The sequence below is a fragment of the Bos indicus genome, chromosome 9 (assembly GCF_029378745.1).
Source record: "Bos indicus isolate NIAB-ARS_2022 breed Sahiwal x Tharparkar chromosome 9, NIAB-ARS_B.indTharparkar_mat_pri_1.0, whole genome shotgun sequence".
In the NCBI taxonomy this organism is placed as follows: Eukaryota; Metazoa; Chordata; class Mammalia; order Artiodactyla; family Bovidae; genus Bos; species Bos indicus.
In genome coordinates, this window is record NC_091768.1 from 41176858 (window position 1) to 41193570 (window position 16713).

At 40.3% G+C, this 16713-nt stretch overlaps 1 protein-coding gene across 6 annotated transcripts in view; it reads right to left on the reverse strand.

The window, feature by feature from the left end:
* The window catches only part of LOC109563840 (uncharacterized), a 205093-nt gene that overhangs the window by 136309 nt on the left and 52071 nt on the right, over positions 1-16713 (reverse strand). For 5 of the 6 annotated variants that reach the window (XR_011568321.1, XM_070795502.1, XM_070795500.1 and 2 more), the window contains 4 exons: positions 13718-13867; positions 3520-3632; positions 3029-3164; positions 2577-2780 (listed from right to left, as the gene is read on the reverse strand). Coding sequence is in view for 5 of the 6 variants with exons in the window: in XM_070795502.1 (XP_070651603.1) it covers positions 2577-2780; positions 3029-3164; positions 3520-3632; positions 13718-13867 (603 nt within the window). In the remaining variant the exon portion in view is untranslated. The remainder of the gene's footprint in view (positions 1-2576; positions 2781-3028; positions 3165-3519; positions 3633-13717; positions 13868-16713) is intronic. The other variant, XM_070795501.1, reaches the window with a different exon arrangement.

Consider the following 16713-nt stretch of genomic DNA (forward strand, 5'->3'; position numbering starts at 1 on the left):
TCTGAGAGGTTGGCAGGGGCCAGCTTGCACCCAGCCTTGTACACTTCACCAAGAGGCTTGGACTTTATCTTGTGAGAATAGAAAAATCCATGAACAGTTCAAGCAAGGGAATAAACATGATTATGTTTGGGCAAAGATCTTGAGAAACTTATAAAGCAAAGAGGAGTGCCATTTTCTTATTTAAAATTATCTCTTCCTCACCAATCTTGAAATTAGCTCCATATCCTGAGGAGAGCCTAGCCTTTCATGGTCTCTTTTCTTCTGCAGCTTCATCTCCCACTACTTGCTACAACAGTCTCTGATACCGGCATGTCAAATCCAGGCAGATACTGAACATGCCATGAGGTGTCAGGCCTACGTGCCTGAAGAAGCATGCTCAAGGTCAAACAGCCAGGAAAAGCCTGCTGCCTCTAATTCTGGGGCCCTTTCTGCTCTGCCACATGCCTAAAGTAGGCACGTGGCAAAGTGCCCATGACAGGCCGTAGGGGCTTTCCTTTTTTGGTATTATCATTGAGCAAATGTGTGTTAATACCAGCCTAAGATTTTCCTTATGGGATCAAACACACTGGGCCCAGGGAAGAGGGTTTCCATCTCAGTTGCTTCTTCTTTACTTCTGCTGGCTGCTAAGCCCAAAAATCTTTCTCCAGGTAGCCTTAGCCCTGGCCTGGTAAGATCAGTCCAACAAATTAGCATCTGTTCCTTCCATCCTCTACATGAGAAAGAATCACATAGTTAGTCTGGGCATTCTAGATTAAATGCTGACATGGCCACATACAAGGAGTGCAGCTAAATCACATGGTCCTATTAAAGACCTTGAAGAAAGGCTACCTCCTTGAGTTTCTCACACTAAAGTAGTACCTGCTGGCAGTTTCTTAAGGGTGATGTTTTTCCTACCATTTGTGAGACCATAGGAAAGAAAAACTGTGTTACCCTTGAGAAACTCCTCCTACAATCAATGGGACAGGATAGGATTTGTCTTCCCTCTCCTCCTTCCTTTCCACCCTACCCCATCCTAGAACAAACAAACTGGGAGAGGGGCACAGTGGTAAGAAAGATCTTTTTTTAATCTATTAGCAAATAACACACCCAGATGTGGTATAAGACAGGCTGGATATTAGCAAGACAAAAGATGTGTTTGTTTTATGGGTGTGTTTGTTTCAAAAGTGTCTTAACCCTCCTCTCCAGTTCCACTGAGGGACATATTAACTGAACTTGGCTCACCATAAATTAGGATCAAGGGAAGAAGGAAGAAAGGTAAAAAGGGAAATCTGTGTACAGTGAGGAGAGGGGAGGGGGAAATTGATAGGGAAGAAGACCAAAAAGAAGAATTTCCCAGTTACTTAGTAAGTTGGACTTGAAATGACTAGGCAGGAAAACTAAGAAAATGTTTTCTAATATCCAGAGCTGAATTATTCAATACAGTAGGCTCTAATCACATGTGGCTACGGAGCACATGACATGTGGCTTGTCTGAGTTGAGAGGTACTATACCTGTACATATGAGCTGCATACTAACAACCGGTTTTGAAGATTTAGTATGAAAAAATATATAATATCTCATCAATGATTTCTTTATATTGATTACATGTTAGAAGGATGATATTTTAAATACACTGGGTTTAAATAGATTACATTATTAAAATTAATTTCATGTTTCTTATATGTGGCTATTAGAAAATTGTATATGACATCTGTGGTTTGTGTTGTATTTCTACTGGACAGCACTACTCCAGACTGCATATGAGCAACAGTTGATAATAAGATTTCATATCCTTAATAAAACAAGTCAACAGTCATACAAATTTAAAATATGACCTATTTAGTAGCTAAGTAGATATTATTTTTCACATTTGTCAAGCTAGTATCTTTTAAGAAGATGAAAAATTCATATTAAATCCTACCATCAAGAATAAACGTTCTGGAGATTAAGATGAACATATTGCAAAAGTGTCTACAATATTTCAAGAAAATATATTTTTCAGCTTTACTCCCAAAGAAAGGGATTTAATATGAGATTTAATATGATTTTTTTGAGATTATATAAAAATATATCCAAGAGATATTAAAAGCACCAAGGGACTAGCAGGTTTTAGGAGGGATAGAAGAATCCAATATTTGTATCTTTCAAGTTTTTTTCCTACATTTATTTTTTAATCTTTTTTTTTTTTTAATTGGGGCTTAGAAAACAGAAAAGAGGCAAAAAAAAAAAAAAAATACTTCTTGCAATGTCAAGGAGGGTCTTATAAGAATTTCTCTGTAAGGACATGTGGTTCTCTGAAAGGGCTCCTCTTGGTCTGTTCACTATAAAGTGGATAAATCAGCAGCTGAAATGCCTGCCTGCCTTCCTATTGTGGTTTCCAGGCCTTCATGTTCTCTGCCTATGTCCTGCTCTCAAGTGGACACTGTATTTATTGTGGTTAAAAAGCCATTTCCCTTTTCACTGCAATTTTTCAAAAAAGTTATTTTCCTAGAAACTCCCACCTGTTACTTCATCATTTTAACTGATTCCAGGTGCTAAGAAGAAGTGGCTTAGAAGACAAGATAATCATGGGAAAAAAACTGTAACACAATCCTCACCCTGTGCTCGGCAGGTGTCCCGTGGGCATAGTGGTGAGCGCCTAGGCCTTGCGAGGTGCCCATGCCTCCTTTTGCTTTATTTACCCAGGAACTGTCTTCTGAGGTAGGGACCAGGCTCCCTGAAACCAAGGTAAGGCCTGAAGTGTTGATCGTCAGTGTTCGCTCAACAGATCTAAAATAGTTCAGAATTCCTAAGCAGATGCGCTGAAACAAAGAAAGAACAGGGTCATGACCCTGCCTTTGCTGGCCCACCCTACACAGTGAAACTTACTAGGGTCCCAGAAGTTGGCAGGTCAACCCTACTGCTGAGAGAGGAACATACCACCCTTCAAAAGGCCTGATTTCATGGAAGAATCAGAACAAAGTGTAAAAATGCACATTACTGGAGCAGCAGGAAAGCCCCCTTTACAGACAACCAAACAATTCAGATGCATGCAAGACCATCCACATACCTGCAGCTCCCGGATCCTCAGGTGACGCAGATACAGAAAGGACAAGTAGGTCCCCCTCATCAGGACAGGATCCCTGTTACTGGGCCCAGTCCCGTCATCCAAGCCCAGCAGCTGTAGGGCCACTGCATAACTGTAACTTTAGCAGGCAGGAAAAACAGAACAAATGCCTTTCACCTCAAAGTGGTTGAGAAAATTCACATACAGCATACTAAAGTCATTTTATTTAATTTCACAATAGCTACTCTTAAAATCCACTGGAAGGAAAATAATGGCTCTATATGTACAAATTTAAAAGAAATTTCTCTTAGCAATCACTCTCATTAAAAATTTAGTCCTAGGGTGAAACATTAGTTACCTGGTCGGCTATAACACTACTTTTATTTCAGCCTTAAATATTTTTTAGTTAACTTGTAACTGACATATTAATCATTCAGTTTTTTCCCAGTGTTTAATCCATTTTCTTGAGTCACCATTAAGTGATTTCATTTTACCCTGTCTCTTTCTTCTGCTTCACAGGCTTATTAGCACACTGGCTAAGATTTATTAGTGCTGGGTCATTTTCATCTCGTTGCACTGAAAGGTCATCTTCCTTAGTGTTTTCATTCTAGGAAAAAAGTAGCATTAGTTGAATTACATAAACATTTGCAATCTTATTAACAAAATCAAAAGTAAATCTCTTGATCCAAGGCATATTTACATGAACAAGTAGAAGAGCATTATGATCCATTTCAACCTGACATATGAAAATCTGGGTTTCTAAAATAAATTAGAGGTCACTATTTTTACTATGATTCATTTTATGAAAAGAAGACCCATGCATTTGTAGATGTTTGGAACCCTGAAGCTCTCTAATCTAGTCTTGTTCCAGACAAGATGACATTTCCAGGCTCCAGGGGGTAGGCTAGGAGCCATAGCTTTTCTCTGATAGGTTTGTGACTCTTTCAGGCTTCTAAAATTACCCAGAATTACACACAAAGGAATAGAAAGTGACGTCAAGTTACAGTGAATGACTTTGAAGGAATGACTGAACAAACTACAAACATACTGTTGGACTGGCAGGTCACTGGGAAGAAAGGAAGGGGGCACAGCAGGCTAGGGTGAGTAAAGACAGAGAGCCCAGCATCCTCCGGGAACAATGAGCTAACCATAGCCCACAGAGACAAACTGCTCAGGAAATGCTGAAAGTCCACAAGTGTATTTCCCTAAGAGAACTGGACACAAAGCAGGTTAGCAGAGGGCTGATGAGAAAGCAGAATGTCACCAACTGTGTTCGTTCTCTCTTCCTGGGTAGGTACTTTGACATTTACTCTACCTTGTGTCTGGATCTTCACCAGAATGGCTGAGTTCATGTATTTTGACAGTTCTGATATTTCCACTGATTGCAAATCTCATTTTCTCCTGGAAAACTGGCAGGGGCAGTGGAGTGGGAAATAGAGTGGAGGGAATAATTAGGGGGAAAGTAAGCCTATTAAGTATTTCCCACCTGCCCAAATGTCTCTACAGTTTACTTGTGTATACCCACAGAATAAAAAGACTGGAAGGATGATATAGACCAAATGCTAGCAATACTGTTATATTGGGGTGATAAAATAATGGGTGATCTGTATATTCTTCCTTGAACTTTTCTATATTTTCCAAATTTTCTGTGATAAATACATGTCATTATTGTCATAAGAAAATGTTTCTTTTTAAAATGTTCTACTGAACTTAATGAGGGAAGCCAGGAAAAAGGTGTTTCATGTTTCCATGAACTTCCTATACAAGTTCAGGGAACATACAACACCACTTTTGTGAGCGCACACCACATACTCACACATTATCGCTGGAGATGGAGGGGAACAAGAACAGAGATAGGGGAAAATGGCTATCCTCTTCTTCCCTCTTTGGTGTGGCCAGTGAGAAGAAGCAAAAGAAGAAGCAAAGGATACAGTGTTTTTTGACACTTTACCATAAAGTTAAAGAACAGTGACCAATTTAAACCATATCTTAGAAATATGATCAGTAGCAGTATTTAATGTCCATACAAAGCCATTTTCATAAACAGGTGTTTGGGGGGAGAATGGCATTGGACACAATGACTTAATTACAGGTCTGGGAAGATCCATGCAGGACTAGCTGATTCTTCTTCTGATCAGGACTGCAGTTAAATTAAGTTTTCTTCAAAAGAATATCCAAAAATGCAGTCCATTTGGATCAGAATTATCTCTTTCTAGTTATATACTTTTGTCAATTAACAATGACATGAAATTTTGATATTGTTTCTTTACCTCCCAAACCTAGATCTTTACATGAATGTCAAATTAGAGTTGTGTTTACAAAGAGTGGCCAGTCTTCCATGCTAATATTAAATAAAATGCCAATTTACACTGTAATAGAAACATGACAAACATTATCAATATTTAGACAAGCATATTCAATGTTAAAATGGATGTGGGAAAACAGGTTTTCTTATAACTTGCTAATTAGGAAAATTGGTATTACCACTTTGGCAGGATTTATGAAAAATTTCAAATGTGCACATTCTGTAACTTAGAAAGTCAGCTTCTAAATATCTATGCAAAAGAGACACATCTCTGCACAGGAGGCATAAACAAGAAAGTTCAGTAACCATGGTTTCTATTAATAATAGGGGTAAAATTGCAACAAGCACCCATAGGAGGGTGGCTGCGAGATCATAGTATATAAGAAGGTATAGTGCAGCCATTAAAAAGAACAGCAGAGACAAGCCTCTAAGACGTACTGTTTGGTGAAAAAAGTACATTGCAGAAAAATATCCATAGGGTGTGACAGATGGTTCATATAGAAAACTAAAATATAAAATTATACTGTGTATATATACATATATGTATTTAAATAGGGACATATGTATGGATGAAAATGCATTGAAAAGGCTGAAGCAATACCAGTATAAACCTGAGGTAGTGAAATAGGGGGCACAAGTACTAGAGTCCCCATTAGTACATTTAGTTTTTACTTTTGTAGTTCAAAGTTGATTTTTTAGAAACTCCTTACAGAGAAAAATGGTAACTTCACAATGAAGAAACCTGGCAAACATTAATAGCTTCACCATGTGGTCAGAATGAACATCCCAATGATGTCATGTTGGTGGCGTTTTTCTCTGATATGATGTGATGAGAAGGGCACTTCACGTCTGGGGTGTTCTTACCCAAAACCTATAATCCCAGTGTAACCACTAAAAAAACATCTGACAAACTCAAATTAGGAAACATTCTACAGGTTGCCTGGCCAGTACTGCTAAAGATTGTCAAGGTCATGATAAACAAAGACAGACTAAGGAACAGGCACAGACCTGAGGAGACTGGGGAGATGTGACAATCCAATGCATTGTGGTGCCCTGAGAACTCTTTGTACTTGGAAACTCTTTGTACTGTCTTTGCAACCTTTCTGTAAATCTGCTGCTGCTGCTAAGTCGCTTCAGTCATGTCCAACTCTGTGTGACCCCATAGACGGCAGCCCACCAGGCTCCCCCGTCCCTGGGATTCTCCAGGCAAGAACACTGGAGTGGGTTGCCATTTCCTTCTCCAATGCATGAAAGTGAAAAGTGAAAGTGAAGTCGCTCAGTCGTGTCCGACCCTAGCGACCCCATGGACTGCAGCCTACCAGGCTCCTCTGTCCATGGGATTTTCCGGGCAAGAGTACTGGAGTGGGCTGCCATTGCCTTCTCATCTGTAAATCTAAAACTACTCAAAAATTTAAAAAAAAAAACAAAAAAACTCTCGAAAGAGAGGTTACTGGCCAAGAGTATTCACTAAGAATTTTTCAAAAACTGTTCTGAAGTTGCTGTGCAGTTAGTGCCTGTATTCTTTCAGAACTGTCAAAATGAACGGTACTGTGAGGTTTGCTTTCTTTCATGCAGAAGGGCTTTAAGAAAGTTATTTTTCATAGGATATTAGTGTTCAGAATCAGGATGCTGCTCAGCATATACACACTAAAATTCATACTTGACTGCTGCTGCTGCTGCTGCTAAGTCACTTCAGTCGTGTCTGAGTCTGTGCAACCCCAGAGATGGCAGCCCACCAGGCTCCCCTGTCCCTGCGATTCTCCAGGCAAGAACACTGGAGTGGGTTGCCATTTCCTTCTCCAATGCATAAAAGTGAAAAGTGAAAGTGAAGTCGTTCAGTCATGTCCGACTCTTAGCAACTTCGTGGACTGCAGCCCACCAGGCTCCCCGGTCCATGGGATTTTCCAACTTGACTGCTACGTGCTTGCAAAATAGTAACAGAGCTTTAAAATTCATACCCACATTCCCAGTTGCCACCTTTTACTTAATCCTAATTTCATCTCACTAGTATTCAACATTCAGAACGGCAACAACATTACCACTGATGCACTGATATTGTATAAAGTGCTTGACCAAAGCAGAAATACTGGAGTTCACAAAGTATCACCCACAGGAAAATGTGAAGGAAGATGGCCGCTGCCTATTGGTTGCTGCCTCAGGATTTGCTTTTTAAACCCTGTCCTATTTTCTGTTCCCTACTTGGATACCTCTTTCACAGCTTGTGTGCATGGCTGATTCCTTGTTCATCAAATTTCAGTTCAGATGAACCCTTTTTTGAAAGATCTTGGCTGAACTCCCTACCAGAGGGTGCTCCTCTCTACCCCATTGCCCTCTACTTCTTGGTTTTCTGCACGGCACCCACACATTAGAGATGCAGATTTACTTCTTTTTTTTTTTTAATTTATTTTTAAATTTTATTTTTAAACTTTACAATATTGCATTGGTTTTGCCAAATATCGAAATGAATCCGCCATTTACTTCTTTGTTCACTTGTTAATTGCATGTTTCATTCCCTAAGCCAGCACAATTCCTGGCACTAAAGCAGTAGCCATGCAATTATTACTGAACAAATGAATAGGCAACTGAAAAACTTTTTTGACACTAATATGGGTAATGTGTGTGTGTGTGTGTGTGTGTGTGTGTGTGTGTGTGTATGTGTGTTATGTTTCCTCCCATGTTCCACTTCTAGACTCTACAGATATTCTAAGTCTCTTTGGGTCTATATACCATAAATCAGCTTAAAAATACAGCACTCACATTTCTCTTCCTTTGGTCAATTTCAAGAACAGTTTTACAAGTCAGTAACTAGCCAGATAAGACCTTTTCATTTGAAAAGACCCTGATGCTGGGAAAGATTGAGGGCAGGAGGAGAAGGGGATGACAGAGGATGAGATGGTTGGATGGCATCACCAACTCAATGGACATAAGTTTGGGTAAACTCCGGGAGCTGGTGATGGACAGGGAGGCCTGGTGTGCTGTGGTTCATGGGGTTGCAAAGAGTTGGACATGACTAAACAACTGAACTGAACTGAACTAGCCAGAAAGTGATATTCTTTATCTTCTTTCCACCCTCCTTTCATCCTATTGGCCCCGAGGAGTTTAGTTTCCTCTGCTCTCACAGCCAAGGAAGAAAACAGATTTGTGGTGATGGCCCTCAGATGTTAATATCAGAACTTCCTGGGTAATTTCATCAGCATCTTTGACTATCAGGATCCTAGGAACAGAGGTCCTGTTCAGAGATACTTGAGTTGACTCTGCCTTCACCCCACTCCCTTTTTCCATACTCCTTCTCTCCTTCCCCACAAGTCTGGTTCAAGAAGCAGAAGAGCAAGATGTTTTTAAAATGTCCCTTTGTTAGTAGAAGGTCTTCTTGAATGCTGACATATATCTCACTGTGAAATGGCAATGGAATATGAACCATGTGGCAAATTTTTCAACTCTGGCAGTATATTAGCTGAGGAGGGGCTATCACTGGTAGCTGCACACCCTGTTGGGCAATTCAGGGGCCAGGGAGAGCCATGATATGGTAGGCTGCATCTCTTCCTGGTCTGTGTGGCCAACTCATTATTCATTAGATGCTCTAGAGTTTCTAGATTGAAAAGGTATAGAAGGTGCGTGTGTGGACACGGGCATGCTTCCGGCCTGTGTTAGCTTACAGTCAACCTGCAACTCATTAGATGCATTTCAGGCTTCACTTTCCCCCCATGCCCACCCCCAGATGGTGGACCACGATAGTGCTTCTTCCTCTAGCATTTTATTAAACTTCTCTATACCTGTGACTTTATGTGTAATTTTTAGTCACTCTATAATTATCTTTAGGGGTGAAAGTAGTAATTATGCAGAATGGGCTCACTATAAATTTATGTCCTCTTACTTCGACTGGGCTCTGTGAACTACACTGTCATCCTTCTATTTTTTTCTCACTAGTGGTTCTGTGGCCTCCCCATAGTGATACACCTCCTCATGTGTCACTCACACTGTCCACCTTACTAATGCTGACTTCTTCCTCCTCTTTCTGAATGAGTCAGGGCCATTCACAAGCTCCTGTATCTTATCTTTCTGCACCCGAAAATTCTATGTACCTTTCTGCACCTGAAAATTCATTCACCTCAAGGGAACTGACGCCATCCTCCCTTTCTCAAAATTACTCCTCTGCCTGGTTTCTTCATCTCATTCCCCCAGGGTCATCAGTTTCTTAAATTTATTCTTTGATGTTTTTCATCTCTTCTCCACTCCTCCTTCCACTCAGACTATAAACACACTGGTATTGCTATCTTAAACAGCAAATGAAACAAAACTCTTTTTTTTTAGAGCAACAAACAAATAATAGCTGATTACAGCTTCACATATACAGCCTTGACGTACTCCTTTTCCTATTCGGAACCAGTCTGTTGTTCCATGTCCAGTTCTAACTGTTGCTTCCTGACCTGCATACAGATTTCTCAAGAGGCAGGTCAGGTGGTCTGGTATTCCCATCTCTTTCAGAATTTTCCACGTTTATTGTGATCCACACAAAGGCTTTGGCATAGTCAATAAAGCAGAAATAGATGTTTTTCTGGAACTCTCTTGCTTTTTTGATGATTCAGCGAATGTTGGCAATTTGATCTCTGGTTCCTCTGCCTTTTCTAAAACCAGCTTGAACATCTGAAAGTTCACGGTTCACGAATTGCTGAAGCCTGGCTTGGAGAATTTTAAGCATTACTTTACTAGTGTGTGAGATGAGTGCAATTGTGCGGTAGTTTGAGTATTCTTTGGCATTGCCTTTCTTTGGGATTGGAATGAAAACTGACCTTTTCCAGTCCTGTGGCCACTGCTGAGTTTTCCAAATTTGCTGGCATATTGAGTGCAGCACTTTCACAGCATCATCTTTCAGGATTTGAAATAGCTCAACTGGAATTCCATCACCTCCACTAGCTTTGTTCGTAGTGATGCTTTCTAAGGCCCACTTGACTTCACATTCCAGGGTGTCTGGCTCTAGGTGGGTGATCACACCACCATGGTTATCTGGGTCATGATGATCTTTTTTGTACAGTTCTTCTGTGTATTCTTGCCACTTCTTCTTAATATCTTCTGCTTCTGTTAGGTCCATACCATTTCTCTCCTTTATCGAGCCCATCTTTGCATGAAATGTTCCCTTGGTATCTCTAATTTTCTTGAAGGGATCTCTAGTCTTTCCCATTCTGTCATTTTCCTCTATTTCTTTGCACTGATCGCTGAGGAAGGCTTTCTTATCTCTTCTTGCTATTCTTTGGAACTCTGCATTCAGATACTTATACCTTTCCTTTTCTCCTTTACTTTTTGCTTCTCTTCTTTTCACAGCTATTTGTAAGACTTCCTCAGACAGCCATTTTGCTTTTTTGCATTTCTTTTCCATGGGGATGGTCTTAATCCCTGTCTCCTGTACAATGTCATGAACCTCCATCCATAGTCCATCAGGCACTCTGTCTATCAGATCTAGTCCCCTAAATCTATTTCTCACTTCCAATGTATAATCATAAGGGATTTGATTTAGGTCATACCTGAATGGTCTAATGGTTTTCCCCACTTTCTTCAATTTAAGTCTGAATTTGGCAATAAGGAGTTCATGGTCTGAGCCATAGTCAGCTCCCGGTCTTGTTTTTGCTGACTGTATAGAGCTTCTCCAACTTTGGCTGCAAAGAATATAATCAATCTGATTTCCGTGTTGACCATCTGGTGATGTCCACGTGTAGAGTCTTCTCTTGTGTTGTTGGAAGATGGTATTTGCTATGACCAGTGTGTTGTCTTGGCAAAACTGTATTAGCCTTTGCCCTGCTTCATTCTGTATTCCAAGGCCAAATTTGCCTGTTACTCCAGGTGTTTCTTGACTTCCTACTTTTGCATTCCAGTCATGAAACAAAAGACTGGTTCCAAATAGGAAAAGGAGTACGTCAAGGCTGTATATTGTCACCCTGCTTATTTAACTTATATGCAGAATACATCATGAGAAACACTGGGCTGGAAGAAGCACAAGCTGGAATCAAGACTGCCGGGAGAAATATCAATAACCTCAGATATGCAGATGACACCACCCTTATGGCAGAAAGTGAAGAGGACCTAAAAAGCCTCTTGATGAAAGTGAAAGAGGAGAATGAAAAAGTTGGCTTAAAGCTCAACATTCAGAAAACTAAGATCATGGCATCTGGTCCCATCACTTCATGGGAAACAGATGGGGAAACAATGGAAACAGTGTCAGACTTTATTTTGGGGGGCTCCAAAATCACTGCAGATGGTGATTTCAGCCATGAAATTAAATGACACTTACTCCTTGGAAGGAAAGTTATGACCAACCTAGATAGTATATTCAAAAACAGAGCCATTACTTTGCCAACAAAGGTCCATGTAGTCAAGGCTGTGGTTTTTCCAGTAGTCATGTATGGATGTGAGAGTTGAACTGTGAAGAAAGCTGAGCACCAAAGAATTGATGCTTTTGAACTGTGGTGTTGGAGAAGACTCTTGAGAGTCCCTTGGACTGCAAGGAGATCCAACCAGTCCATCCTAAAGGAGATCAGCCCTGGGTGTTCTTTGGAAGGAATGATGCTAAAGCTGAAACTCCAGTACTTTGGCCACCTCATGTGAAGAGTTGACTCATTGGAAAAGATCTGATGCTGGGAGGGATTGGGGGCAGGAGGAGAAGGGGATGACAGAGGATGAGATGGCTGGATGGCATCACCAACTCAATGGACGTGAGTTTGAGTGCCTTCCGGGAGTTGGTGATGGACAGAGAGGCCTGGTGTGCTGCAATTCATGGGGTTGCAAAGAGTCAGACATGACTGAGTGACTGAACTGAACTGAACAGCTTCAAAAAATCTTATAGCTCTAATGCACTTTGCTCATGGTCCAAAGGTTAAGGATCTGCCATGCGATGCAGGGAACATGGGTTCGATCTCTGGTTCATGAACTGAGATCTCACATGGCTTGGGGCAACTGAGCCCCAGTGCCATAGCTACAGAGTCTGTGCTCTCTGGAGCCTGAATGCTGCAATTAAGACCCGACACAGCCAAATAAATTTTAAAAAATCTTATAGTTCCGTTGCAAAGATAAGTATCCACTAGCTTTGTATAGAAACTTTCCTTCATTGGTAAACTCCATGCCTATCCTATATAGTAGCTATCTATCTGACTTCCCGGCCTCCAATCTTTCCCTCTTTCAATCCAACTGATACCCAGTTGCCACATTAATCCTCCTATGGATTAAGCACAAATTCCTTAGTCTGGAATTCTGGGCATTCACAAGGTACCTCTCCTCCCTGTTAAAAAAACTTCTCTTCACTCTATTTCCACATGAATCTTCCAGTCAACCCAACTGAGCTTGAACACTCCATATACAGTATCTCCTCTGCATTGTTGTTCAAGTTTCTCTTCTAGAATAGGCTGCCTACTTCCTTCTCCGCTACCACTTTCCTAAGCCTCATGCTTCCTTCAGAAAGTGAAAGTGAAGTTGCTCAGTCATGTCTGCCTCTTTGTGACCCCATGGACTGTAGCCTACCAGGTTCCACCATCCATGGGATTTTCCAGGCAAGAATACTGGAGTGGGTTGCCGTTTCCTTCTCCAGGAGATCTTTCCAACCCAGGGACTAACCTGGATCTCCTGCCTTGTAGGCAGACGCTTCACCATCTGAGCCAGCAGGGAAGTCTCTAGTGGCTCAAAGAAAATTTCTAAGGTCTATAAACAGATGGTGAGTTGAACAGAAAGGCATATTGGTTATTTCTTCCTGTTGTACCTGGTGGAGGTTGATGTTGCTATATATTTATGACCAAATCTCCCATATTTGGTCATAGTTGCCCTGGGAAGCCACATGTGCTGAATGAGACTAAGGCAGAAAGTTTGCTTCCTTCAAGCCCAGCTCAATTTCCTCCTCCTTCAAGAGATTTCCCCCAATAGAACCAACCCTGTGAAGACCACACTCCCTGTAAACACTCACAATATTTAAAGACAGTGAAAGTGAAAGTAAAGTCACTCAGTTATGGTCGACTCTTTGCAACCCCATGGACTATAGGAAAAGATTTCTCCTACCAGGCTCGTCCATGGGATTTTCCAGGCAAGAATACTGGAGTGGGTTGCCATTTCCTTCTCCAGGGGATCTTCCCAACCAGGGATTGAACCCCGGGTCTCCTGAGTTGTGGGCAGATGCTTTACCATCTGAGCCATGTCCAACTCACTAGTATTCAGCACTAGAGTGCGCAACTCTGCATTGGTACTTATCCCTTGAGTATAAACCTTGGTAGCAAGAATATATTGTATTATACTTCTTTATATTCCTCTTTTGGGGGAGGATCTCTAAAAACCTACCAAAGTAAATTTCTAAGGTCTATAAACAGGTGGTGAGTTGAACAGAAAGGCATATTGGTTATTTCTTCCTGTTGTACCTGGTAGAGGTTGATGTTGCTATAAATAGTCTCCCAGATTTGGTCATAGTTGCCCTGGGAAGCCACACATGTTGGATGAGATGAAGCCAGCAAGACTGTCTTTGCAGCATGATCCTGGAGCACTTGCATTACTCGCTCAGGATTGGAAATCTTGAGTAGAACACAGAGAAGAGATGGTTGGGAGAAGGGTTATTCCATTCTTCTCAGCAAGAATTTGGTCACATACACATGGATGATAAGAAGTCCCCGGTGGGACTTTATTCATTTAAAAAATAAAAGTAAACTCAAACATCGTAGTTCTCTTAGGCATGTTCCTCCAAAGAATACTACGTATTCAAATATACATAAGCAACTAATTAAAAAGTTCTGTGACAACCCCTGAAACACAGTAGCAAGTAGCACCCTGACACATGTTGTGGCACCAATGAAAAGATAAACTCTCATCACTTTTGGGTTTGTCTACTCTTAGGAAGTTGCCAGGAGATGGAGGAGGAGGCATGTAGGTAATGTGAGAAAAGCACAGGCTCTATAAGGACACAGCCCTGGGCTCATATTCCTGCTGAAATCCTGGCTTTTCATGTAGAGCAGGATAAGAACACTAATGAGGTCTCTCCCAGAATTGGTGCATGCTTGGCATGTAGTAGATGCTGAATAAATGTTCCTCTAGAGGTAAAAACTCACAGTCCCAGAGCTGAACTTCTACTTTAGCGATACACATATTACTATATTTCAATTATTTTAATACCACAAGGAACCTTCAAAGATTATTTAGTCCTATCTCTATCAAAATTCCAATTTTTTTTTTTTGGCTAAAGGAGAAAAATTCATCCTAAAATGCATATGGGATCTCATGTTCAGTCATGTCTGACTCTTTGTGACCCCGTGGACTGTAGATCGCCAGGTTCCTCTGTCCATGGGATTGTCCTGGCAAGAATACTGGAGTGGGTTGCCATTTCCTCCCCCAGGGGATCTTCCTAACACAGGGACTGAACCTGCATCTCCTGTGGCTCCTGCACTGGCAGGTGGATTCTTTACCACTGAGCCACCTGGGAAGCCCCAAATAGCCAAAATAATTTTGAAAAACAAAAACAAAGTTGGAAGACTCAAAATCCCTGATTTCAAAACATATTACAAAGCTACCTTAGTCAAAATGGCATGGTACTGGTGTACATTGGACATACAGACCAGTGGAATAAAATGGCAAGCTTAGAAATAAACTTCTGAGTGCATAATCAAATGATCTTAGTAAAGGTGCCAACACCATGCAAAAGAGAAGGAACAAGGGACATATGTATAACTATGATTGATCCATGTTGATGAATGGCAGAAACCAACACAATACTGTAATTATCCTTCAACTAAAAATAAATAAATTAAGAAAAAAAAAGAGTAGGGACAGTCTCTTCAACAAATGGTGCTGGGGAAAAAAATGGATATTCACATACAATATAATAAAGTTGGATCCTTATACCATATATAAAAGTTAACTCAAAATGGATTAAAAATCTAAACGTAAGACCTAAAACTATAAAAGTCTTAATAGAAAATGGAGAAATTTTCATGATATTGAAATCCAATGATTTCTTGGATATGACACAAAATGAACAGGCCAAAAAAGAAAAAAATAGACGAATGTGACTCAATCAAACTTAAACAATTCTGTGTATCAAAGGAAAAAATTAACAGAGTGAAAAGGCAACTTAAATAATGAGAGAATAATTTGCAAATAATGTATATGATAAGGGGGTAATGTCCAGAATGTATAAGGAAAACTCCTACAATTCAACAATAAAAAAATCAAATAACTCAATCAAAAACAGGCAAAGAACTTCAAGGAAAAAGAAAGAACTTCAAAGGAATTTCTCCAAATATGATATAAAAATGGCCAAAAATCATATGAAAAAGTGCTCAAAATTACTAATCATTAGAGAAATTCAAACTCTTGCCTGGAAAATCCCATGGACGGAGGAGCCTGGTAGGCTGCAGTCCATGGGGTTGCTAACAGTCAGACACAACTGAGTGACTTCACTTTCACTTTTCACTTTCATGCACTGGAGAAGGAAATGGCAACCCACTCCAGTGTTCTTGCCTGGAGAATCCCAGGGACAGGGGAACCTCGTGGGCTGCCATCTATGGGGTTGCACAGAGTCGGACACGACTGAAGCGATTTAGCAGCAGCAGCAGCAGAGAAATTCAAAAAGGAAAAAAAATCACATTGAAACATCACTTCATATCTACTAAGATGACTAATATTAAAAAAAGAAAGAAAATAACAAGTGTTAATGAGGATATGGAGAAACTGAACCCTTCTGCACTATTGCTGAGGTTGTAAAATGCTGCAACTACTATGGAAAATACGATGGTGCTTCCTCAAAAAGAGTTAAAAAGAGAATTATATTATGGTCCAGAAATTCTACTTCTGCGTATATATACAAAAGAACTGAAAGCAGGATTTCAAAGAGTTATTTTCATATCCATCTTAACAGTAGTCTTATTCACAATAGCCATGAGGTAAAAGCAACCAAAATGTTCAACAACAAATGAATAGACAAAATGTAGTGGATACATACAAAGAAATATTCAACCCCAAAAAGGAAGGAAATTCTAACAAATTCTGCGAATGAACCTTTAGGATATTATGGAGGGTAAAATAAGCAGTCACAAAAAGACAAATCCTGTATGATTCCATAATATGTGGTGCCTGGAGTAGTCAAACTCACAGAAACAGAAAGCAGAATGGTGGTTACTAGAATTTAGAGGGAGAGAGGAATGAGGAGTAATTATTTAATGGGTAAAGAGTTTCAGTCTGCCAGATGAAAAGAGTTCTGGAGATGGATGTTGGTGATGGCTGTATAACTTTATGAACTTACTTAATACAACTGAACTGTACACTGAAAAATGGTTAAATGGCAAATTTCAGGTTATGTATAATTTTACCACAATTGAGGGAAGAGAAGGAAAAAATAATATAAAAGGATGTTGCATAACCCTCACTT